The sequence below is a fragment of the Sturnus vulgaris genome, chromosome 22 (genome assembly GCF_052056855.1).
Source record: "Sturnus vulgaris isolate bStuVul1 chromosome 22, bStuVul1.hap1, whole genome shotgun sequence".
Lineage (NCBI taxonomy): Eukaryota > Metazoa > Chordata > Aves > Passeriformes > Sturnidae > Sturnus > Sturnus vulgaris.
The window spans coordinates 10,831,790-10,857,488 of NC_142264.1; the positions used below are offsets into that span (position 1 = coordinate 10,831,790).

A 25,699-nucleotide genomic window follows, 5' to 3' on the forward strand; every position below is an offset into this window, starting at 1 on the left:
CCTAAACCATTACAGCAGCTTTTTCTTGGGGAAGTAAAATCCCAGACAGGGATTTTATTTTTTCAAAGTCCCTTTCAGAGGAGGAAAGGGATAAGGAAATTAAGGAATAAAGAAAATTTAAGAGGTAACTATTCTGCTGGGAGCAGATGACATGGCTGTCCCCATGCCATGCTGTCACCCACCTCTGCCCGGCACCTTCCTGCTCAGCCACGGTGACAGAGGGAACCACGGGCAGGTGGAAATTCCTTCCAGAGCCAGGCTTAACATCCCTGTCACACCACACCGGGGCAGCTCGCTCTCAGCATTCCTTGGGCAGGCTTAGAGTGGGCTGACAGTCTGCTAGGGCACCACTGATGCTCTAACAGAGCTCCTGCTGTGAGCGTGTCAGCTGGGGCTGAGCCCAGCCACGCAGCACGGCACAGCCATGGGAATCCCCACACTGAGAATCAGGCAGCACATTTGGCCAGCGGGATCCCAGACAGCAGGTCCCACACAGCATGATGTCATTTGTATTCCTGCCAAGGCCTCGGGTCTGTGCCCAGAGCATGGGGCCAGAGATTGGAAGCCAAGATTTTGCAGAGCATCCTCTGACTCCATGGGGGAAAACCTTGGGCAGTCTGGGAGCTTTGCAGCGCACAGGGACAACCTGGCATCTGTGCTGCACATGGCTGTTGGCATGACTGGGGCGTCCATGTGGTATCTCTGGGGCTTGTGGTTATGGAGGCACATCTCCACCAAGCACTCACTGTCCTGTACTCAGATGGGACAATTGTACTCTGAAGAGGACATAGGGGTTGGAAAGCAAACCCTAGAGATGTGAAACTCATCCAGGATATAGAAAGGGATTGCAAGGGACTGACCCAGGGACGTGGCTCAGACTGATAAGGGAGGGGCAGTGCACAGCCCTATCCAAAGCCAATAGCTGCAGATGCGGTCTGAGAAACTCTGCACTCAAAGCCACGTGCCACAGCTGCAGAGCAGGCAGGGATGAGACACCGACAGCCATCACCCTGAACGTTACCACAGCAGCCACACGACCCACAGGTGAGATTCCCTAGCTCCTCACTCCCAGTGTATGTCATTCATGTGGGACTGGGGGAATAACCAGATCCCAACGTAGCATTACAGACTGCATTGGCTTGGAAGGAACCTTTCAAGGTCATATAGTCCAACCCCCTCACCATGGGCAGAGATACCTGCCACTTGTTCAGAGCCCTGTCCAATCTGGCTTTGAGCGTTTCCAGGGATGGGGCAGCCACAGCTTCTCTGGCAACCTGGGCCTTTCCACTCTCACTCACATTCTTCTATTGGGAAGAATTTCTTCCCAATATCCCATGTAACCCTTCCCTCTGGCAATGGGAAGGCATTTCCCCTTGTCCTGTCACTCCAGGCCCCTGTCCAGCTCTCTGGAGCCCCCCTAGGCACTGGAACGGGCTCTGAGGGGCAGCACTGGGAGCATCCCCGGCTCGGTGATACCGGAGCACTCCCGCCGCGGGGCTGCGGAGGGGGCGGGGCCAGGGGTGGGGGCGGGGCCCAACCGCGGCGGAGCCCCGCCCCTGCCCTAGCCCCGGCCCCGCCCCGGCCCCGCCCCGCCGCCCGCAGCCGCCGCGGCCCCGCACCCGCGCGTGCCCGTGACCGTGTCTGTGGATGATGGTGTCGGCCCGGGGCGCTGCCGCCCGCCGCGGAGCGCTGCTACTGCTGCTCGCCGCCCTCGGATCCTTCCATCTGCGCTTCGCCCGTGCCGGTGAGTAACTCCGCGTTCCCCCTGCTCCCGTGTCCGTGTCCTCTTCCTTCCCCCGCGGATGCTCGTGTCCCCTCCCATGATCGAACCCTGGTGCAGTTGCCCCCCTCTTCTCCGCGATTATCCTCATCCCCATGAGGGATCAGCGTCCATGGATGTTCGTGTTCTTGGGTGGAAGCAAGGTAGGAGGCAGTCCCACGAGGATTTCTCACACCCCGCAGGGCTCCCCGGGGACGGGCAGCGCCTCCCCGTCACTCTCCTGCCCGCTGCTGCAGGCGGGACCTTGCAGCGGGAGGCAGCGCCGCAGGGCTGGTCCCCAGCAGCTGTTTGGGGGGGCTGGAGGGACCTACAGATGTGGATCCTGGAGTGGGAAAGGAGCACACAATCATGGGAGCGGCCCTCATGAAGCACCTTTATTGGTAGGAAAAAAATTAAAAAACATCAAAAAACACCGAAATAAAGAAAAAAATAAAGGTGCTGCAGTGATCGAGCCGTCCCAGGGAGCCCTCGGGGGCTGCGCTGGAGGAAGCCGTGTTTGCCCACCTGCCTCATTGCCCCGGGAGAGGCCGCAGCATCGCCCCGCTGCACCAGTGACGATGACATTTCTGCTCTCCGCCGGGGCAGAAGGAATGGGTGGCCTTCGCGCCCTCCCGTGCAGCACCGCCCTAGGGTGCCCTGCTGTCCGCTGAAGGGCTGTTTCGGGGCGTTCAGGTTTGATTTGAGTTTCGGGGCCTGGGTTAGGGCATTTCCCCTCCTGGGACGGCTGGCACTGGACATGCTCCATGTCCCCTTGCTCTGTGGCCACTGCTGGGGTGCGCGGGGCTGTGATGGGCACAAACAACGGCCCAAAAACCCCAGCCAGCCCCAAGCTCCGTTGCTGCCCGCGGGGAAGGCTGTGGCTGCCCGCCCCGAGGAGCTGCCGTGTCCCTGCCTAGGTACGGCCTGTCTCGGGCAGGTGCTTTCCGCTTCGCTGGCGCAGGAGCCGGGAAGGGCCTCCTGGCTCCCAGCATTGTTTGCGGATCTGATATTGTTTCCCTGCTCTGGCTCCCGGCGCGGCCGACGCCGGGCAGGCGGACGCCGAGCAGGCAGCCTGCTGTCAGCCGGGGCCCGGGTGGGCTCGCCGTGCTCCCAGGAGCGGCGGGAAGCTGCAATAATTTTTAAATCTCCCATTGGATCAAAAGGTCTGTGTGTCTCCATGTCAGAGAGTTGGAGGCAGAGGTGGGGATGGTCCTGTGCTCCCCCTCTTCCCCCGAGCCAAGGCTGGGGTGGCCCAGCCAGAGGTACTGCTGACACAGGCTGAGATGGGAGGAAGGAGATCCGGGCAGCTCGGATGAGCCACCAGTGATCCAGTGTAATCTCTGCTCCTCCTGAATTTAAAGGGTTTGTGTGGGATCATCTGGCCTGGCAGTGCTGGTTGGGCAGGGTCCCTTGAGAGGCTGCTGGGGTGGCTATGCCTGAGTGCTGTCAGGGGAGGTGGTGACAATTTCCACTTCCCCTCCCTTCCCAGCCCTAGAAAGATGCTGGAGGTGAGGTGAGTATGAGGCACCTGGTACCACATCAACAGCATGTTCCAGTGCTGGGATATTGCATGCTCTTGGCACCCATAGGTTTGGATTTTCAGCTCAACCTCTTTCCCCTGAGAGAAGCTGGGGATGGTGTCTTTGCTCTGTTTGCAACACCAGCATCCCATTGCCAGGAGTTTGAGGTTGTGTGGCATGTGGCAGTGGGGAGCTCCAGGTAGGTTCCTCCTGGGCATGGCTGAAAAAATATCCCTGGGATGCTGGGCAGGTAAACGAGTCTCTGTCCCAACCCCACCGCCTTCCTCTGGTGGGGAACAGGAAGCATTGGCTGTTTTTTCTCACTTTATAATTGCCTTTCCTGGGCAGATGGGCCCCAGCTTGGCCTTCTCTGGGAATGGCAACAAGGTGGAGGTGGTGGGCTCAGGAGTAGCTCTTGCTCTGTAGTATGCTGGTGAAATTGGCTCCTGGCAAGGAGAAAGCTAGGGAGAAGATCCTGCACCACCATACTTATGTCCTCCTGCCTCTGCAGCTCCATCAAAGCTTCTTCAGATGAGGATTGGCTTCTCCTTCTCCTCCTCCTCACTTTCCTTGGCTGGTGCTGCGACCCAGAGCCCCTGCAGCAGATGCCATCTCTCAGAATGCAGCTGCACGTGGCTCAGTAACATCCTCATCTTGCTATGAGCCTGATCTGAGCTGGAGGAAGGGCAGCAGCGCTTTGGAGGTGTTGTAGGGTGGTTTAGGTTTGCTTGCTGCTCCTCAGCTGGGCTTTTTTCTCCTATTTGTCTCTATGCACCACACCAGGCCTTGGGCAGAGGCCCTGCCTTGCTTCGTTTTCTGGCTTCATTTCCTGGAACACGACTGAGAGCCGCATTTCTCCCTGTTTCTCGAGTAACTAGGTTGCCAAATTTCATCTCTTATTATCATTGTTGTTATTGTAGACAAAAAAAAAATGTTTTCCAGATGGGATGACAGGCTAGAACCCCATTTTTTAATAATCCTGAACCCTGCTGCCACAGCCATCACTTCACATCCCAGACATCTGGAGAAGATGCTCAGCAAAATCTGAGTTGTTTCCTGTTGAAGTGACCCATTTGGCCATGTTTGACCTGCTGGCTCCACGCTGCTGCTCCTCCTTGTGCCGCTTTGAAGGGGCATGGGTAGGAGTACAGATGCTGGTGTTCATACTGGCTGCCTCTGCTCTGCGCTGCTGCAGGGACTGCTCTAAGTTCCCAGCTGGGCATGGCTAGGCAGGAGGCATCCCCTGGGAAGTTCCCAGGCTCAGCCTGTGGTGGGATTGTCCCTCTCTTGGCTTTTCCTCCTTGCCTTCTTGTACATCGCTGCATTGGGGATAGAGTTGGGACACAGTGAGTGCAGTGGCTCCAGGGACCCCCATGCTGACTCCTGAAGCTGTGGCAGCTCCAAGCCACTCTTAGGAGCAAGACAGCAGGACTGGTGCTGTGCCCGTGGTGCTTGCAGGGGCCTGGCTGCCCTGCCGAACTCCCCAGGGCTCTGCCCAGTGGGTGAGCAGGGAGTGGTCTCTCAGCCCTGCAGCATCCTGTGAGTCAGTCTGGAGGAAGCAGCCCCAGTGTTTTCTTGAGGCACAGTAAAGGTTGTCTGGGTCCACCCGGGAGTGGTGGTGATGGGCAGTGGTCCCATTCAGCCACCCCATCCCTTCAAGCCTCCCATGGTTGCATGATGGGGTGTCCTCTGCCACACTGGTGCAGGCCAAGTGTTTCTCCACGCAGCAGCTGAGGTGCTGCTCCCGAGTTTAATTTTCTGTGTGGTTTATTCTTCGACATAATGTCCCCATCTTGTTATCTGGGGTTACATGTGCTCAGCTGGCTCCCACTGTGGGAAAGGAGCCCTTGTGGGGGTGAGGTGTGGAGGAGCTGGGATGTGGGGCACAGACATCCCACGGGGCTCCAAGGAGCTGATACCCATGCCAGGGACATGGGCAGGGCTCCGTCTGCAGGCCTAAGGAGAGGGAATGGGTGGAAAGATGTCTGATAATTCCAGTTGGAGAATCAGGATCAAGGAAGAGTTTATGGAAGAGATGAGGTGAAAGTACCTCATCACTTTTGCTGTAGCTTTGTTGGGACTCACAAATCCACGTGCACCCCAGCACCAGGGTGCCGGTGCATGGAGAACTGGAGCTCAGGGTGGGGAGACTGGCATTCTGGAGCCAGGATTCTGGTACTTGCACTGTGCAGGATCAGGTCCTTCGGATCTGAGATTTCCTGGCAGGTCTGGAGACCACTCCCCCACCCCAGGGATCCCTCAGTCCCCAGGGAGCCCGGGTCGTCCAGCAGTGCAGGGGAAGGTGCATCGATGTTTGCCTGGAATGTCTCTTCTGGGCCATGGGGGTATTAAGGGAGGTAATCGGCTTAGCCCTGCCGGGTGCTTCCGGGAGAACACAGCGTGAGGGGGGGACAGTGTGGTCAGGGCACTGAGGAGGGGGAGGTTGGTGGTGGATGCTGGAGACTAGAGAGATGATGGGGGGTATCGGGAGTGACAGTATGGCAGGGCAGGGGAAACAGAAGGGGTCACAGGATGGACAGTGTGCTGGGGACAGGAGAGGTGTGGCGATGCTGTGGACAGGAGGGGTAATAGCACACAGGAATGAAAAATTTAATGGGGGCTGCTGCAGATAAGAGCATCGATGTGGTGATGGGCATGTTGTGCACAGGATGGGTGGTTTGGTGCCCAGGGACAAGAGGGGTGATGGGATGGCCTCTCCGCATGTGCAAAGTGCTGGGTCCTTGAGCACAGGGTACAGAAGCTGCATCTCTGCATTAAATCCATAGGCACAGTGTCCTGGTGCTTGGTCCCTACCAAAAGCTCTGGGTCTGGTCCATGAGTGGAGTAGTGGCTCCCTGGGCTGGCTGGCCCCAGACCCCCAGAGCCTGGCCCCAACGCCTCTACCAGTGCTGAGGTATCTCCCTCCCCTGCCTGGGGATAACCCAGCACTGCTGCTGCTCCAAATGGCAGCTGCAGGCCTGTAATTAGCCACTTCATGAGCTAACGAGAATTGCAACAGGAAGAAACTGGCTATTAAGTGCCTGGAGTGAGCTTTGAATTGGAGGAAGGAAACACTGCCAGAGCCGGTCCTCATCCCTGCCTTATCCTGCCCCGGAGCACCACGGGCTACAGCTGCCCGTATTAACCCATGCACGCTGTGACACGTGTTGGGGTACTTTTGCACAGATAGAGGATGGCAAAGCCTATGAGAGGTGTTTGCTGTTTGAGTGGGAACCCGTTGCAGTAGGTGGGTGATATCAGAAGCGACGTGTCAGCTGAGTGCTGGCAGGGACCCTGACTCATCGTGATACAGGGGTTCCCTGGGCTCCTGGCCCTATTCCGTTCCTATGGAGAGGAGACTGTGGTGGAGGTGGAGGCAGGAGGTGTGGAAGGTGCAGGTCTCCAGTGCACTCATAGCACCCATGGCTGCTGCTTGGGCTCTGCTGGGGATCAGCAGGGGAGTGCTCCTGGGGAACCTGCAGCTCTCTCATGGGCGAGGAGCTGCTCTGCCTCAGGGAGTTCGTCAGCCTGCACCTGTCAGAGAGAGAGAGGGCCCTAAATCAGGAGAGAGGATCACCCATCCTGCAGCTGTCATTCCTGGCTTCCTGGCTAGGAAGGAGAAAGTTTCCCTGAGCTGGCTCTTCCTATGCAGCATGTACCCCAAAATCTCTGGGTCCAGCTCTTTTGGCACCATCCACAGCCCTTTTTCAGGAGCTCTGGTATGCTGCATGCACCAGTACCCCTAGGATGTACCTGTGCATCCCATGGACCCCCAGTTTCTGTGTCGATGGCGTCTCTCAGTTTCTGGGCTCTGCCCCATGGGACACAGTGGCCCTGCAGGTCTTTTTCACTGGTGGTGGCTGAATCAGCGTGGGCGTAGCAGCAGGGTGGGTGCTGCAGCCCCTGTGTTTGTGCCTGCCTCTGCTCTTGCATGTCCACCAGCATGGAGGGTGCCCCCCTCAGAGTTCCCCTGACAGCCCTTGTTTCAAAGGCTGTTCTTCTAATAGCTGTTCCAACAGCCATAAAGGTTGGCCCCTGTTGCTCTAGCACCTGTGAGGAGCTATGTCCCCAGGCACCTGTTTCAGGCTAATGAGCTGGTGGGAGCACCAGGGCTGGTGCCAGGCAGTGGCTAGACAAAGGGAGCTGGACAGACAGACAGAATCGCCCACCTTGAACAGAATCGCCACCTCTGAGCTGATGAAGTCATCAGCAAAATTATGCTGATGCCTCTTGCCCAAAGGCTGAAGGATATCTCTGGTGGTGGTGTGGGATGACACTGGCTTTACTAAAGAGCATCTTAGCCCTGGTGGGCGCATCGGTGCTGCTGCTCCAGAAGGGTGTTTCCAGCTCAGTAGTGAGAGTGCGTGGGAACCTGTTTCTGCTTTCAGATGACTGAGCTGTGGTGGCCCCTGGCCTGGCAGCTCCTTGGGTGCTGAGCTGTGGGGTGGGCTGCCCTCTCCTACCTCCCTGCCATCACACAGAGAGAGCTCCCCAAGGTTGTGGCTCTGCCACAGCTCACTGGACAAGTGTGTACCTGTGGGGTGTCCTCCTCCTGGGTCAGTGCCCAGGAATGCCCAGAGGAGAGAGCTGGAGCCCGTCCCTTCCCTCCAGACTGCTCAGTGCTTCAGGTGGGTCTGTGGTGCCGAGGCTGCTCATCCCCTGCGATACCAGCACAGTGCTGTGCTGCTCATTGGAGTGTTCCAGAGCACCTCAGGGGTGTGAGGAGGTGTGAGGAGCACCTCGATGGTGCTTGCTTTACACCATAGCCCTGGCCAACAGCTGCTTCACTTGTGACGTGGTGCAAAACCTGCTCAATAAGAAAGGAATTAAAGAGCCCAACCCCAGCCCCAGCAGGCTCACGGCATGTGCAAAGTTCGTTGGTATTTACTTGAGCAAAACCTGATAAACAAGACTCAAAGTGGGTGGTTCGGGCTGCAAAGAGCTGGCAGATGCATTGGGATGAGGTGGCATCGGTGGCACCTTGGGGTCCCCAGTATGGGTGGGTGTACATGCAGTGAAGCAAAGCCGGCAGCAGGTTTGGGCAGACAGGCCTGGGGAAACAGTGTGTGCCACCTGGGTTGCCTTTTGCTTTCTTTATTATTTCTTCTCTTCCTGAATATCTGAAGCCACTTGTGGCTGGAGACCCCCTGGCACAGCAGGGGCACAGAGGGGATGCAGTGGTGCACATCCTGGACGTGGCAGCCTCTGCAGGGCTGGAGCTGGGGCTGTCAGCATCTGGGGTTGTTGAGGCTGGGATACCAGGGTTGTCTCGCTGGCTTGATGCCCTCTTCACTGGCCACGGACAAGGAGACCCATGTCCTTTTCTACCTCCTGGCTCTGCCCAGTCTCTGCTGTGGTTTGCTGGAGCCATTTCCACCCATCCTGGTGCTATCTCCTGTTCCTACAGCCCCGCCAATCCAGCTGTTTCATTTGACAGCAGGCAGACTGCCAGGGCAAGAAACAGGGATATTTCTGGCTCAGTTAAAGGCTTTTTAAAGGCTCTGTTAGCCTGATGGAGATTGCCTGGTTCTGCCCCAGCCTGGAATCACAGAAGCAACTTGGAATTTTGGTGTGCTTGTAGATGGGGTCTCCTCTAGAGCAGGGACTCTGGGGGAGCACTGGTGGTTGGGAGGCAATGTGTTTGGGGAGGCCGAGGACTTGGTATCTCCCCACCTCTGCAGGAACCTGGCTCAGCTGCCCCTGGTGCTCCCTTTCCTCCTTGGTTTTGAACATGGAGCAGGACAAGGCTCTGGAAGCCCATCATGATGGCCTCAGGGCTGCAGCATAGGTGCCCACCACACTGTCTGTGCTGCCTGTAGCCCAAGGCTCTGGGCTGCTGGCTCCAAAGCAGCAGCAGTAGCAGCAGCAGCAGGGTGAGGATGGGGATTGGGGTGGGAGCTGGGAGTGCTGATGGGGCCTTTTTCCATTGTTCCTGGGTGGAGCTGTGTCTTGTGGAACTGTCTCCTCAGTGGGACTGTCCCCTCGGTGGGAGCAGGGTGCAGTGAGCTGTTTGCTGTGCAGCCATGGGGAATGCTCCCAGGGTTCCCTACAGGTGTTCCTTGTCCCCAGCCTGTGGCACAAGGCTGCTGGCACTGTTTCTTGGGCATGATAGAAACTGTGCTCGAGATCATCTCTGTTGGCTGGGCCAGACCTCAGCACCCACCAGCCGAAGCTGTGAGACAGGATACAAGCCTTGGTGGCCTCAGAGATGGGAGCTGGTGGCAGGTTGCATCTGCCTGACCAAATCTGCTGAAGCACAAAGCGCTTCCAGCTGCTCCCTGACTGGTGGACTAGTACACACCGGTGCTGCTGCAGGACATGGGGCCAGACTGGTGGTCACGTCTGTGCCACATGCTCTGTCCCCAGCAGTGATCAGCGTCCCCCACTCCTGGTTTGCGGGGTCAGCGCTGCAGAGAGCCCTGCTCCGCTGTCTCTGTGTGGGAGGGGGCTTGACTGCTGCATTTTCAGGGGCAGGAGCACAGCAGTGACGTGAGCAGCTGCTGGCAGTGGCAGAGCTTGCACAGGGACTGCCTGAGCAGTGGTGCCAGCTGTGTCCAGGAGTGGGCATTGCTCCGGGAGTTCAGCCCACTCTCCATCCACCTGCTTCCTAGTGCAAGAGACAGCATGGCAGAGGGATGTAGCTGGGTCAGGAAGCCCACCAGGTTGTGGCCACCAGCAGTGTCCATCCTGAAGTCACTCTGTGTCACCTGTGGCTGGTGTGTGTCACCTCTGCTTGGTGTGTGTCACCCGTGGCTGGTGTGTACAACATCCAGCCTGACATGGTTACTGCAGCTGCTGGCAGTCACTGCCCCTGACTCACTTCAGGAGCCACATCCCTGCACATGATGCAATGCAGGTGAGGTGCTGTGGTGTCTCAGCAACCCCTGCTCCTGCCTGCTGCTGGACAGCACCACTGCCCCTGCCCAGGGAGGCTCTGGACAGGGGGAAGCAAGACCTCGGGGGCTGGGGTCTGGTAGGGGCATCATGCCTGCCTGATGCCTGCCCACCAGCCTGCCAGAGGGCTCCTTCAGAGCCAGAACCACTTTGCAAAGCTGAGAGGGAGCCATGGCCAGTGCCTGCTGGCAGTAGAAGTACTGGGAGGGCAGGCTGCAGGCAGGGCCCACAGCAGTTCCCACATTATCTGGCTGGAGGAGGAGGATGAGGAAGAGGAGGAGGAGGAGTGACCTTGGAGTGGAGCTGGCAGAGACCACACCTCTGCAGGCCCTGTGGGGGCTGCTGCCACTGCTAGGGCTCTGTCATGGCCTTGCTGTGGTCCTCCCTCAGCCTCAGCCAGCATACAGGGGCCCAACGTGGGAGTGAGTCCTGCACCCTATTCCCCAGACACCCCCATATCCCCCCATGCTAAGTGCCCATGTCCCACCAAGGGCCGTGTCCTGCTGCTGTAGAGGGGCCAGACCTGGTGGTCCTGGGCAGGCTGCTCTGTGCCCACATGGCTGTGCAGCCAGTGCCCAGTGGGCTCAGCCCATGCCCAGTGGGCTCTGCCAGCTCACACTGTTGGCCTGGGCTCGCAGCTGAGAGGGAGGCTGGGTGTTGGCGTTGCCGAGACCTTAAACATTCGCACCAGTGCTCAGCGCTAATTAATTATCCTCTTATGTACACCTTTATCTCTCTATCTGCAGCAGTGACGCAGCAGGGGCAGTCCGTGCCTCCCTGGCCACACTGGCCTCCTCGGGTTTATTTTTATTTCTTTTTCACCTGTATGTTTTGGCATGACTGTGGAAGAGCTGCCTTACCCAGTCTGTGACTGCCAGTGGCCCTATGCCCTGTCTGGGCACCCCCTGTCACAAGCACTCTTGAGTACCACCCTGGGTGCCCGGCACAACTCTCCCCAGTGTGAGTCCTTGGGGATGGAGCTTTGAGCTCAGCTTTTCCCTGTGGATAACACGTCCAGAGGCCTTGCTGCTCACATGACTGTGTTTCCTCCTGGACACAGGTCTATTCCTGCTTACATGTGTCCCCAGTTCATGCCCACCTGCTGTCTGTCTGTGTCAGCTGCTGTGTCCCATGCCCCTGCTGGCCTTAGGCTGGGGTCCTGCCTGCTGGGAGCCACTCGGCTCCTCAGCACCGGCAGCTCGGCCCAGGCCTGAGCTCGGTTTAAGGGGTTACCCCAGTTGTGCTGTTCTGGGCTCCCTGCCCACCTGCACAGGACTTGAGCACCATGGCAGGGCAATGACAGCAATTGGAGCATCCCCCTCCTCCGAACACCCCTTGCATGTCTGGACAGCAGCATCCTGGCTGTGCTGTATCTGGTGCTAGCCACACATGCCATATCTTTCATTGCTTTAATCTGTACTGTTCTACTGGCGAGGCCGTGCAGGGTTAGGGTCCTCACAGGACCCCAGCTAGACCTCAGCTTGGGTCCCTATGCCCATCCCACCTGTGGCCAGGCCATGCTGGTCTGCACTGGTGCCAAGCAGGGGGTGTGGTTGGGGTGGGAGGATCCCAAAATTCCCAGATTCAACAGCAGCCCTGCAGGTGCATAGGCAAGACTGGGAGCTGCAGCAGGCATGCTGGCACTGGTAACAGGTGAGTGGCATGGTGGTGACATGGCCACAGCTGAGTGGAATTTGGACCCACATGCCATGCCAGCCCTAGTACCCCACCTTGGGGTGAGTGTTCAGAAGAGGAGACCCATGGCCAGAGTGTTGGGGAACCCACCACCTGCCTGCTTGAGCACTGGACAGGTGGCACCAGCCCCCAGGAATGTGTGAGTGTACAAGGCTGGGGCAGCATTGGGGCAGTGTAGTTTGACAGCCCCCCAGGGTGGCAGTGGTCAGGGTTGGTGGTGCCCATGTGGTGCCTGGGTGCTGGCACATAGAGTGCTCAGTCTCCATCACCTAGCCCACTCCCACCAGGACTCTCACTGCTGGGATTTGAGGTGGGCTCAGAGAGCGTCAAAGCCTGTGTGGGCCCACTCAGTCCACAGGGAGCCCATGCAGTGATACCAGCTCACAAGTCACTGGCTGGTGACACATGGAGAGCTCTGAATTGCAGCCAATGACAGCTGGGCAAGCACGGCTCGTTCCTCAAACAGAGATAACAGCCTTCACTGGGATCCAGCCTGGGCTTTATTTACCCAGTTGCTCGACTGTGGCTTGGGGCTCCACCCCCGTCTCTCCTCACAAGGTGGCTCTGAGGGTCTTATCGATGTCTGGCGCAGTGGGGTGACCCACAATGGGGTGACCTCCTGCACCAGTGATCAGCTTTTGGCAGCACCTGTTTTGGGAGGAAGTGTTTCCATGACCCTATGGCACAGACAGGGGCCCCTACAGGTGTGTTCCCCAGTGCCCCTCGGGGCTGTGGTGTGTCCCCAGCCTGAGGCTGCACAGTGCCACAGCCTCCTCCTGCCTCGATTTTTAAACAGAGCGGCCTTGAGAGTAACCCTGGGGAAGTGAAGCCAGGAGCCAAGTCCAATTTCTGTGCTTAGACATCTGATTATTTGCCCGTTAAGCACTAATTGCCCCTCAGCCATGTGGCCAAGCCCCACACCATCCCTGGGGAACAAATAGTCCAGCAAAAAACCCAGGTCCCATGGGCACAGTGGGCACCTTCCCCCACCCTGGGCGCACCCCCTTCTAGGCTTCTGTACCTGCGCCCTTGTCAGTGCCAGTCGAGGTGGGGAAAGTGGTGACTTCCTCATGAGGCACAGTGGGGAGTTGCCTGGGCAGAGGCTGGGGATTCTTAGTAGCAGCTGCACCCTCCAGGGAGCAGTTTGATGGTGAAATACGGCCACACAAAGTCAGGGTGTCGCATATCCCGCTTGTGTGGCTTTGGGGTGACATCTTTCCTGCGCCCTTGCTGGGGGAACAGAACCATCATGATTCGTGTCCTGGCCGTTCCATCCTGTTTAAGACTCTCAACTGTGTTCAGGGTGCTGCCCCCTCAGCCCTGGTGTGCTGCAGGGCTGGGGATGCTCAGGACAGCCCCACAGTTGTGGGGTGCAGCGGGGCTGTCCCCGGTGTTGCCGTGCCCAGGCACGGGCGCACAGGGACGGGCAGGTGCCAGTGCGCTGCTGGTGCCGGTGTGGGCGGCGAGGGCTGCCAGGGACTGCTCGGGGTGCGTGGGCCGGAGCTGGGAGCCGGCTCCTGCTGTGACTCATTTGCCAGCCTGGCCCTGCTCCCCAGTGCAGCCCCACAGTCCTGCTCCCTGCCCACTGCGCCTTCGGGAACGCTGCGGGCGTGGCCATGCACGGCAAGGCGAGGGGCAGAGTAGTGCAGCTGTGCACCACACCCCCATCCAGCTGTGCAACCCCATCCAGTTGTGGCCCCATCCAGCTCTTGTGCCCAGCCTGAGTGGCAGGTACACTGAGGGGCACCTGTTCCACACTGCCACCAGCTTGTGAGGGAAAGACACTTGTACTGCGACAGGACCAGCAGTGTCACCATCAAAGCCAGGACCCCAGTGTGTCCCCAACAGCCCCCTGCCTTAGGATGTACCTAAGTGCTGGCCGCTCCTGTCACAGTTTCTGTCTCCAGCTCTGCACATGGTTTGTCACTATCACCTGGTCCAGGACTCAGCTTTGTGTAGGACCCTGTGTCCCCCAGGGAGGTCCACCTCCTGGCATGAAGACCCAGCCATGATGACACTGCCATGGCACAGTGGGTTGGTGAGGCTGGAGCTTGGGAGACTCATGCCTGTACCCAGGGAGTGGAGACTCCCTGGGGCTGACATGAACATGAGATGCCCCACGAAACTGCAAGCAAGGTTTGGGGTGCAGTTCAGTGCCAGGGAGGGCTTGCTCCCACTGCTTTCTCCAGAGAATGCCAAAGGGATGGGAGCCTAAGTGCTGGTACCAGCATTGTCACCTCACTGAGGCTTCGGGGGAGTTGGTTTGGGACTTCTGGTTTGACAGTCGCCACACAAGCATCTGTCTGTGCTGGTTGGATTTCGTATCCCCATGCAGGGCAGGTAGGGGCAGGAGATCCTGGTCACTGCCAGCTCTGCAGGGCTCAGAGTGTCCTGCAGCACTCCCACAGGGTGTCCCACGTGATGGTGTCACCCTGGGGCTAGGGACCCTTGGGGGAATATGGGCACTGCATGCTCATCACTGCATACTGCCTTGTGCAGGTCATGGAGTGAGAGGCTACCTCAAGTTGGAAGAGACCCATGAAGATTATCGAGTCCCACTCCTTGGTCATTAGGCTCTTGGCTCATTCCGGCTGGTGATGGCTTTGTGGAGGCAGAGGGTGCCGAGGGGCAGCTGTGATGGAGCCTGTCGATAGGCAAGAACTGCAGCAGGAGCAGCCATGGGCAGCCCGGGGCAGCTGGGTCCCATTCCAAGAGGCCATCAACAGACCTGGGAGCATGTTTGACCCCTCTCCTCTTGCTGAGATGTTTTGTCCTGTCCCCACAGCAGCATCGTGTCCCCGGAGCCTGGATTGTGCCCTACAGCGCCGAGAGTTCTGCCCACCAGGGTCGGGTGCCTGCGGGCCCTGCCTGCCCCCGTTCCAGGAGGATGACCGCGGGCGCTGTGTCCAGAAGCAGCTCTCACCCAATGGTAGGTGCACCCACCCTCCAGCCTCTGCCTGCACACCTACCTGCACACCTACCCTGCACCTCTGCAGCTCTGGGAGGTTCTGTGCCTCAGGGCAGCCCCCCACCCCAGCAGTAGCCCGTCCTCTTCCTTCTCTCCATGGCAGCTGTATTTCTGTGGGGACACAGCTCTTCTCCCTCTCACCCCAGCTGGGAGTGTGGTTTTGGGCTGGAAGCCCATCCTGCTCTGTGTGCATCCTGCTCTACGTGCATCCTCCTTTGACGACTGTGTGTAGCTCTGTCAGCACCGTGAGGAGCCCAGGACCTCCAAGGACAGGAGTAGGACAGGCAGCTTCTGGGCATCTCCAGGGTCTGCCTGGCTGTTCCAGGGTTCGGGCTTTGCAGGAGCAGGGGAGCCACTTTCAGCACACAGACTTATGCTGATTCTGTTGGTGACTGAAACAGGTGTCCGTGGCCTCACCCATCCCAGGGCTGAGCTGGTGCCGATGTTTGGGGTTTCAGTGCTTGATTCCTTTTGGTTTGAGATGTTTGACTGCGGTTCAGGACTGTTGTTTCCTCCTTGGGTGATGCCCAGCATCCATGCTGGGCAGGCTGGAGTCAGTTATGATGGGCAGGACCACTTCCTGGCTGCACACCAGGGCACTGAGGGCTTCACTGGGTGTTATTCCTGGCTCCATCCCTGAGGGATCTGAGGGGCTGTGGCAGCCCCTGATGTTCACCCATCCCACTGCTGCTGGAATACTTGAAGAGTGCTCCCAGTGCAGCTTTGACAGCTGTGCCCCTGGTTCAGCTGCAAAGATAGTGCCGGGGGCCAGTCACAGGCATTTTTTTAGTGTGACAGTCAACTCTTCATGCAGCTTGGAAAGCTATGGCTGAGCTGTTTCTGTGCCCCCTTATCACGGGTTTATCTCACAGATGAGTTAAGACCGTAATTATGGCTCCACACAATTATTTATTGTTACAAAGTGGAGTGGCCTCTGTGGCTGGGGAAGAGGCCAAGATCGGCCACGCCCTCAGGCTGCTCCTGGCGGGTTCTGCCGGGGACCACCTGGATGCAAGGTACTCTGGAGTGCAGAACAGATTGGCATCTCCCCTAGCCCACCCTTCTCCACCTGCTCTTCACTCCCACTGCTCCTAAAAGTCTCCTGCTAAAGGGTTCCCAGCTCCTGGGGAGCTTCTGAAAACATGCAGGGTGGCTTGTCCTATGCCAGGCAGGATGGACAAGCACTGATCATTGAACCAGGGAGGCAGCTCCCCCTGCATCTGAGCTCCATGCAGGTATGGAGTTTTGGGTTTTGGGGGATTGCTTTGTGTTCTTGAGCATGTTCAGGGTCTTGTCGGGGTACAGTTGGAGATATCCTTCATCCATGGCTCAGCCCAGGTGGGCACGTGGAGGATGTCAGAGCCCAGCATGCCTTCAGTGCCTTTCCTTGCAGGAGAATTACCCTGTAAATCAGAGGGGAGAGCCCCAAAGCAAGGTCCTTTGGCTGAAATGAGAGGGATGGCTGGGGAGGATGAGAGGGGATGGCACAGGGATAGGGTCTAGACTTGGCGTTTGACAGCAGTCAGCACGCTGCCATGGGCTCTTCATCCACTGGCACTGAATGGCTTTAGCAGTTGTTTATAGTTTATTTTTTAATGTGAAGTCTTGAGAGCAAATTCCCCTCTCACAAGGGCTGCACATGCGCTAGCGTCTCCATAGCAACGCAGCTCCTTTCTGAAGGATGTGGCCACAGTTGCATCCTCACCCAGCGAGATGCAGGACCATGGTACCATCCTCTAAGGACCTACCACGGGAGGATGGTGACACCAAGGTCTCTCCCAGTCCCATCCTGTTGTCCCAAGCAATGCCACTAGATTGTGGCAGCAAAAGTGTGGGGACTGTGGTAAATAAAAAAAGGGGGATCCCCTCCCAAATTCTCTGTTTTAGCATCCTGAGGATGCCCAGCTCCTCTTGTCAGGGAGGCAGGCACCATTTATTTTTCCATGGGGGCTTTCTCATTCTGCCTGTACCTTCGTCTGGTAGCAGCACCAGAGAAGGCTGTGAGGATGAAGAGGGGCTTTGATAACTGCATTTAAGGGGAGATGCAAGGCAAACAGGGGGCTGCCATAGCCCAATGATGCCTAAGCTTTTGAAGGGGATACCCATGCAGCCTTTTTGCTACCTAGGCAGCCCCTTTAAAGGATTACACATCCTTGAGCCACTTGTGACTGCTGGTGATTCCGATCCTGGGATCCTGCCACTGTGCCATCCCCACAGTTCCTGGCAGGAGCCAGGGATCCTCTCCTGAGAGCAGCTTTTTGGGGTAAAAAGCACCTTTTGGGGTCTCAGGAGGGCGATGCATGTGAGTGGTATGTTCCTGCCATTATGTATAGGGGTCTCAGCATACCTGGCACAGCATCAGCGCAGACGTGAGATGGGCTGCATGGAATCTGGGTACCGTGCATCCCACAGCTGCCTGGCTGCACCTGGCTGCTGCTGTCTTGCACAGAGCTCTGGGCCCCCCAAAATCCTGCATGCACCATGGTGCTGCATGTGTCTGTGCTGTGATGGCTTTGAGTGATGTGCTTTTGAGATAGTGGGTCTCATCCCTGCTTCTGCTTGACCAGCATGGAGCCCCACTGGGCTGCAGGAAGCACTTTGAGAAAAGGGGCCTCAGCTCAGAGATATGGGGGTTCCTCCTTCCTTGCTTGCTGTGCTGCCAGCACCAATGAGGAAATCAGCCATCCTGGGGCAGGACTGTAGAAATTAGTGGATGTGTAGGAATTTGTGCCCTCCTGTGGACTCTGTCAGTCAGAGGTTTCCTCAGTCCAGGGCAGAAGCCACATATGTCCCTCCTTGGTCCCTGTTTCCCCAAACTGCCAGGGGAGGTGTGTGTCCCAGAGTTGAGCACTGAGGAGGTGGAAGCTCTGAGGAAAGGCCAGGGCCAGACCAGAGGGGCTTAGGGGGACTGTATGTCAGCCTGGCCATGCCATCCTGCTGCAGCAGTGGTGGCAGCTACCATGAGGGGGCACCCACACCCTGCACAAGCCCTGCCTGCACCCTTGAGTGCCCCTGTGCATGTCCTGTATGTGTCCATGCCCTGCCTGGACCGTGTTCCTCTCCAGCATCTCTGCTCCCGCTCCTGGGGCAATCAGACAGGAGCTGGGGCTCACTCCAGCCCCCTGTTCCCTGGAGCAGCTCAGGGCCAGCATCTCACACACCCACAATGCCTGGCAGGACCCAGCCCTCACTGCCCTCAAATGTGTGGTGGCAACTGTAGCATCATTGGGGGCGGTTTAGCTGCCACACAGAATGGGAGGTGGGCAGCTTTTAACCACTAGAAGAGAATTTGATGATAAACCTGGTTAGTGCAGGTAAGTGGCACAGCCCAGGCACTGCAGCAATGCTGGGACCCCAAACTGCTGCCTCAGTTTCCCATGTGCCACTTCACACACTCCCACAGGATGGGAGACTCTGAGGACCTGGCAGCTGCTTAAAAGTTATTCAACTTTTTTTTTTTTTTTCTTTTTTCCAGCCACATCACATCCAACACCAGCACAGGGGCAGCACATGTGAGGACAGTGACTCTTGGTGCTTTTCTTTAAAGCAAGAGTGTCCCCCTTTTAAATTGTTTTTTTCGCTCATGTGGCTCTGAGTCATGGGGCAGCAAGATGGCCTTTGTACACAGCTCCAGAGGGAATCAGGGTTTATTTCCAAACACTGGATATGAGGACAGATTCCAGAGGAGATGTAACCTTGTTATAACCTTGAATTATCTGAGAATCAAGCTGCCAGTACCACCTTGCCTTTGTGTGTCTGGATTTAGCCCCCAGGGCTTCCCTGAGGGGACAGTCTGAATATGGGCAAAGGAAGCAGGGATAGGGTGGGGATTGAGATTGGGACAGGGATATCTACTGCCCTTGAAGTTGAGTTTAATCCTGTTAAAAGCAGTGGTGAGTGTCAGAACTGGACTCTGTTTGATGAGCCTGAGAAGAGCAACTCCACTCTTGCTGCAATGCTGTAACCTCGTGGGTGGGCAACTCCAGGCCAGAGTGGGAGTCCTGCCTGTGCCTAATGCTGCAGGAGCCCTCTAAGAGGTAAATGTCCCTTGTGAGCACTGTGCTGGGGCATGGGCTTGGACAGCCACCTGTAAGTTGCTGCTGGGGCCAGCCACTGGGGGTACATCCCTTGCTGCATAGGGCACCCCTGCCCCTCCCCAAAGGAACTGCATCCCACCAGGCACTGGGCAGGAACCAAGCCCTCTACTGGAGCAAGGGCTCCCATGGTCTGCTGAACAGCCGAGCTGAGCACTATTCTGAGGTGGGTCCAGCCACCCTGGGCCATAAAGGACAATTTGAGGTGAACACCAGTGTTCAGATGTCCCCTGACTGCAACTCACTGTGCTGAAGCTACCCCTGAGGCAGCAGGGCAGCTGAGGAGTATCTGTCCTCCTCATCGGGACTGCTCCCATCCCTCCTTACTCGGGACTGCTGTGTGACCCCAGGACAGGGACACAGGGCAGGTCCTGCACACCAGTCCTGCACACGGGTGCTGGCACCCTGCCCTCTCACAGAATCTGCAGGACCTGCTGCCTCTCCCACAAGGGCAGATGCTGTTGCTCCTGATCCTCCTGCGTTTGTGGGGTGAAAATTCCACCGAAAGCAGCAAGGATACACACGGGTCCTGGGGCCCAGCTTTCGGAGAGCTGTGTCTGAGGAGCCTCAGACTGAACACCACCTGTGTTTGCTGGAGCTGGGACAGGAGCCCCTTCTCGGGGGTACTGGTCTGACCCTGGGGGTGGGCACACGGCTGCACCCCACAGTGCCCATCTCACAGCCATTCTCCCGTAGGACGCTCCTCCGTTCCCAGCTTGGAGGCAGAAATTGATTTTCTCGCAGATGTGCTGGCCAAGCAGGAGGCTCCTCGCCACCACCCGCTACAGGATGGCAGACCCAGGAGTAAGTGCTCACTCCCTGCTCCCAGCGGTGCCAGGGACCCCATGACAGCCAGACCCTGCACCCCAGGCAAGTTTGCCCCTCTGGAGCTATGCTCAGCACTGTGTCTTCTTCCACAGCCACCCTGGTGCCCAACGTCAGCAGACAGCGTGTGGCCAGTGGGCTGAGAGGGGGGCATCTGCAGCAGGGTCCCACTGGCACTATGGCAGCCACCACCCTCCCCACCACTGCCACAGTCCAGAAGTACCCAGTGGAGGCGTCCCCCATCCCTGCAAATGACAACATAGTGCTTGGTGAGACCCTGGGACTCAGAGGAAGGGGTTTCACACCCTCACCGGGGAAACATGGCCTGGTGTCACCATGCTGCCAGCTCACCTGCTGTCCCTTGCTGTCCTCTCCACCTCTGCAGGGCTGATCGTGATGTGCACAGTGGCCGGGATCTCAGCACTGATCGTGGCAGCCATCTGCTGGTGCAGGTGAGCTGGGGCTGCTGACGGTGCCTCGCTGTCCCTGTGCCCAGGGACACCACCAGTATTCCCATGCTTCCCAGGCATGAGGGACTGGAAGAGTGACAATGCCAGTCTCCCCATGTTGTGGCATCAGCTGGCCAGGGCAGGAGGACAGTAGTGAGACACCCCATGCCAGATGCAGGCTCCTGGGAGCAGGTGGCACCTGGTGTCGGCGTTACTGTGGCGCTGGGTCCTGACACTGCCAGCACGCTGGTGCCTTGTGCCCAGGCCCTACGGGATGGAGGTGACTGTGCCTGTCATGGTGCCATCACAGGGAACAGGGCTGGCCCTCCAAGGGTCAGTTCTCTAGGGTAGACTAGAGAAGTCATTGTACTCCACACTGGGCACCGGTGAGGCACCTCAAATCCTAGGTTCAGTTTTTGACCCCTCATGGCAGGAAAGACATTGAGGGGCAGGAGCATGTCCAGAGAAGGGAATGGAGCTGGGGAAGGGTCTGGAGCACAAGTCTTATGAAGAGCAGCTGAGGGAGTGAGAAAGGGGCTCAGCCTGGAGAAAAGGAGGCTCAAGGGGGGACCTTTGTGCTCTCCACAACTCCCTGACAGGAGAGGACAGCCAGGGGAGGGTTGGGCTCTGCTCCTGGGGAACAAGGGACAGGATGAGAGGAAAAGGCCTCAAGCTGTCTCAGGAGAAGTTTAGGTTGGATATTAGGGAAGATTCACGTAAAGTGTGGTCAGGAATTGGAAAGGGCTGCCCAGGGAGGTGGTGGAGTCACCATCCCTAATAGTGTTCAGAAAACATGCGGATGTGGTACCTGGGGACATGGTTTAGTTGTGGACTTTGGCGGTGCTGTGTTAATGGTTAGACTTGATCTTAGAAAGCTTTTCCAACCTTAGTGATTCCTTGATTCCAATTCCCCTTCCCGGCAGGCTGCAGAAGGAGGTCAGGCTGGCACAGAAAGCAGACTACTCAGCCCAGCGAGTAGCCAGCCCCCTGCCCTATGACAAGATCTCGGTAAGGTGCCCGTGTCCCTCTCTGTGGGATGTTTGGCACTCGGGCCCCAGTGCTCTGCTGGAGGGATTCCCACATGGTGGAGGCCCCCCACCAGCCAGGCTGGGGCCCTCCAAAGCCCAATCTCCACAGCTGTTCCTGCTCTCTCCACAGCCCGGGGACAAGACGCTGGCTCAGAGTGCCCAAATGTACCACTACCAGCACCAAAAGCAGCAGATGCTCTCCCTGGAAAAGTAAGCAGCCTGGAAGCAGACAGCGTGTTGTATCCTGCCATTCATCTTCCTAATCATCCCATTGGGCTTCACCTCCTTTCTACATCTTCTTCCCCCCAGGCATAAAGAGGAGCCCAAGCTGCCAGACTCGGCATCATCTGATGAGGAGAATGAGGATGGAGACTTCACCGTGTATGAGTGCCCTGGGCTGGCTCCGGTATGTGGGTGCAGGAGGGCCAGGGGTTCCTGTGCATGTGGGGGTGTCCAACATGTGCCTGGGATGTGCACTTCTGTGTGAGGAGCCTTCTCCACGTGTTCTTCATCAACCCTTGAGGTGGTCCAACCCCTCTGCTCCACCCATGTCCCTGGTCAGCTCCCACTGAAGTTCTCCAGTGGGCAGGAGTGCATGTCCTGGTACAAGGCTTTTCCCTGGGAGCAGAGAACTAGAGCAGCCCTTGGCACACCTGACCCACTATCCCTGTGGTGACAGGGACATGGGCACCACTCCTGGGCACCGGGGCTAGGGAGGCTCGTCCTTGTGCCGTCCCAACGCCTGGAGCGAAGACCTGTGACCATTCACAGGCAGAGAGGATGTTCCTGGCTAGCAGGGGACTTTGGGGAAGGGCAGCTCTTAACAGCCCTGGGTACAAAGAGTACAAAGGGACAAGAGGAGCCTTTTACATGGTAATAGCTGCAGAGCGCAGCCATCAGGGCCCAGATCGAGGGTCATCAGTGGGTCTTTACAGGCCCATTAAAGGGCACTTGATGGCAGGCAGGCAGTCTGGGCAGACCACCCCATTCCTGCCAGCCGTGCTGGGGGACCCATCCTGGGGTCCCCAGTCTGAGCAAGGAACTCTATTCCTGCCAGCCAGGCTAGGACTGCTGCCCTGGGGTCCCATTCCACCCAAGTCCTTGGGTTTTATCCCACCCCATCCCCTCCTGCCAAGGAGGCACCACCTTTACAGAGTGATGGGAGTCCTGGTGTTGGTCATCCATCGCAGCCCCCTAGGTCACCCCCCTCCCCTTCTCTCTCCTCCCTGTCGGGCTGGGGCTCAGATCCAAACCCCTTGGGATAAGACAGCTGAATCCCAGCTGTTTTCTGACCTCCCGCCTTTTTCTTCCCTCATCCCTCTCCCTCCACCACGGCAGACCGGAGAGATGGAAGTGAGAAACCCGCTGTTTGACGACTCTTCCTTACACCCCTCCAACCCCAAGTCGCACCAGTAACCATCCCATCTCCTGTTCCCGAGCTTGCTACAGACTGTGCCCGCTGTGCCCGCGGCTGTGCCCGGCGGGGTGGCCGTGCTGGAGGGGCACCCACAGCTGGGCCGAGGGACCTGGACCTGACCCCGCGCTGCCAGACTGTTCAACGCCTGCCCAATAAACACCCACTAACAGCTATGGGGGGGGGATCGCCCCCGTTTCCAGCCTCCTTGTCCTCTTTGCTGCTGTGATCGCGTCCCTGCATTGCCCTTCGCTCACAGCTCTCGCAGGCGCAGGGGGCAGCTGCCTTGACACAAAAATTGGGGGGTGAGGGGGGACTGCGGCACTGTCCCTCTGTGGTTGGCTTTGAGGAGGGGGCTGCTGCCCCGGTTGCAGCTAGGCTGATACACAGCAGCTGGGAAGGAGCCAGAGAGAGGGCCAGAAAGTAGGAGAGGGCCAGGAGGGCTGGGCATGCTCATGCCTGGCATCAGGGCTGCCAGCCTGCCCAGAGCCCCTCTGCCAGGGATGGAGCCTTTTCCTGGAGGAGGTGGCATCACTAAGGGCTTCAGTGCCCATTCTGCCTCCTCCATCCCAGCCTGGGCAGCTCCTGGCAGCAGGATAGTGCTCTAGGAGCCAATGGCAGGAGCAGGAGCAGCTTAAGCAGGCATTGGCATCACTCCCCAGGATGCTCATTCAGATGCTGCCCTATGCTCTGACCCCTTTAGGCGTGCTGGGCTTCAGGTCCCCTGAGACATGGACAGTCCCAGTGCCACTGTGGCCTGGGAGCCCACATCAGTCTGTGCTGGCAGAGGATAGGCTCTCTCTTACCAGAGGCCTCAGTGAGGTAAAAGCTCAGAAAAAGTGTTCAAGGTTTTGTTTTTAAGCCTATGTGGCTGTGGGGGAGGAAGGAACAGGACTGGAGAGAGCTGGGATGGCTGAGAGGGGTAGCCAAGGCATGGGGGCTTTGCTGTGCTGCTTCAAACCCCACAGAGCCCATGCCCTGGCAGCATCCCTGTGGAGCCTGGCATTGTGTGTTCTCTGAGCATCCCTCTGTAGCAGGCGACAGTCTCCACTGCTCCATCCCGGGCACCTCTCAGGCCTCAGACACTCCCTGCACCTCTTTGTTGCCTGTGTCCAGCCTCACCAGCTGTCACCAACATGTTTTTGCTTGGAGCCCAGTGCTGCTCCTCAAACTCTCCCAGGTGCATAGGCCATGAACCCCTCCAGTGGAAGGTCCAGAACAGGATTTGGGGTTTGGGTTACTTTGCACAGGTGTGGCTTCATGTCCAGACCCTGTTGTGGACTGTCACTGCCACAGGTGACCTGTTGTTCTCACAGGAGCCATTGCACACTCGGGCAGGCATGGGCAGGGCAGGCAGCAGTGGCAGGGATGTGCTGGTGAGTGGTGGTGGCGTGGGACCATCCCTGTCCCTGGCAGGGTGGCTGACGGAGGCCACCATGGCACAGATTCTGTCCCCATGTCCTGTGCTCCCCCTCCCCTGGGCTGCTGCCACTCTCCCCACACCTCTCGTCGTTGTTGTATGAATTGTAGTTCTTTTAAAAGGAGATTTTATTAAACAACCATGTTTGAGACCCATGCGAGTGTGTGGTGTGGGGCCCGCGGCTTGGGGGGGGCTCCTCTCGACAGTGGGGTTGGACAAGGGGACAAGGAGGGAGGACGCTGTGGGTCCCCAAACCTTCTCTAGGGAACAGTGAGCAACCATCCTGCTTCTGCTGCTGGAGGAGCGTCCAAACCTTTCCCAAGGGTTTTCCCAGGCACATAAAGAACCGGGGGTAATTTTCTTGTCTCCCAGTATTTGCCAGGAGAGGTTTCTCCGGCGAGAGGTCGGGTGGGAGCCCCCGCACCTAGCCCTGCAGCACCCAGAACTCTCTCCCCTCCGCCCCTCGCCCCCAGGGCCCTTCGCACCTCGGGGATGACAGATAAGGGCTATCGAGTCCCTGCATTGTGTGCAGCCGAGCTCCTTTGATCACGCCAGCCCTCCCATCAGGCTGATACCATCTCTCCTGGTTTCGGCAGCCCGAGGTGGGTGCTGACTCACCGCCAAAGCACCCACCCAGGATGCTTCTGTCATGGGGGTCTCCAGCTGCACCCCTGGGCGATGCACACCCCAAATAACCCGAGATGCCCCCAGGGCTCAGTCCTGGGGAAACCCAGCCTCGAACACACTCCTCTCTGCCGAGGTCCCCAAATTTGTCCTCCCTTTGCTCCCACAACACAGCAATCTCCCTTGGAGCACATCCAGACATTTTGGGAAGCTCTAGCTTATAGTAAAACTTGAATGTTCTGCCAGGGAAAACTCCCTCGCTCCGGGCACGGTTGCCACTGGAGCCCTGCGTCCCCTGGGAATCCCTGCCCCTATTACACACCAAGCATGGAAGAGTCATTTGTCCAAGGACAGGACACGTGTGCTGCAGACATCCAAGGCCTTCAGCCCCCACCTCATTTCTCCCAGCAGTAACACAATAGGGTGAGCCCACTTGTGTGTTCAGGCACTGTGCTGCTGTAGGTTACACATTACAGCCTTTGTAATAAGGGGACAGAACTGGACCAAAATACCCTCTGTGATCTTCCCCTGGGCCAGGTTTGGAAGTACTGACTCCATACTGTCCTCCCAGGCCAGCTGCAGCCCAACAAGCTGTGCTGACAAGGAGCAGATTGGTGTTCCTCCAGACATGGGATTTCTGGAGATGAGACCCCTGTCCAGTCCTCCTTAAATGATCCTGGAGTGGCCCCATCACCCTGACCCACCGCGTGCAGGACTGCAGCCCTCCTTCCATGGGCAACTCAGGAGTATCCAGCACAGCCCCACTGGCCTTTCCATCACCTGCCACAGAAAAGAGTGTCCTGACCGTGAATAAAACATCACCCATGCTCATCCACTCTCTTAAAATCCCAAGCATCAGTGCCACACCAGCACACTTAGCAAAGGGAGGATGAGCAGATGTAAATCTCTCTCGCTCAAGCCCTCTCCAGCCTGCTGCCATCTCAGCCAGCCAGTAAAGCAGATGCATTTCTTTCTGCTCCTATTTTCTTAGCAGGATCCCACCAATCCC

General features: G+C 57.9%; 1 protein-coding gene across 4 annotated transcripts; it reads left to right on the forward strand.

Annotated features, from left to right (window-relative positions):
- The first annotated feature begins 1,547 nt into the window (after nt 1-1,547).
- Nucleotides 1,548-24,221, forward strand: NPDC1 (neural proliferation, differentiation and control 1). 4 transcript variants are annotated; one of them, XM_014880976.2, is made up of 9 exons: nt 1,548-1,744; nt 14,654-14,797; nt 19,627-19,734; nt 19,851-20,024; nt 20,141-20,207; nt 21,128-21,212; nt 21,363-21,442; nt 21,542-21,638; nt 22,571-24,221. In XM_014880976.2, the coding sequence occupies exons 1-9, from the start codon at nt 1,648-1,650 to the stop codon at nt 22,646-22,648; spliced, it is 930 nt and encodes a 309-aa protein (XP_014736462.2). In that variant the 5' UTR covers nt 1,548-1,647; the 3' UTR covers nt 22,649-24,221. The 4 variants fall into 4 exon arrangements, with proteins under 4 accessions (XP_014736462.2, XP_088033542.1, XP_088033540.1 ...); XM_088177416.1 differs by having other exon boundaries at nt 1,570-1,744; nt 14,657-14,797; XM_088177414.1 differs by having other exon boundaries at nt 1,570-1,744; nt 21,128-21,442.
- The last annotated feature ends 1,478 nt before the right edge of the window (nt 24,222-25,699 follow it).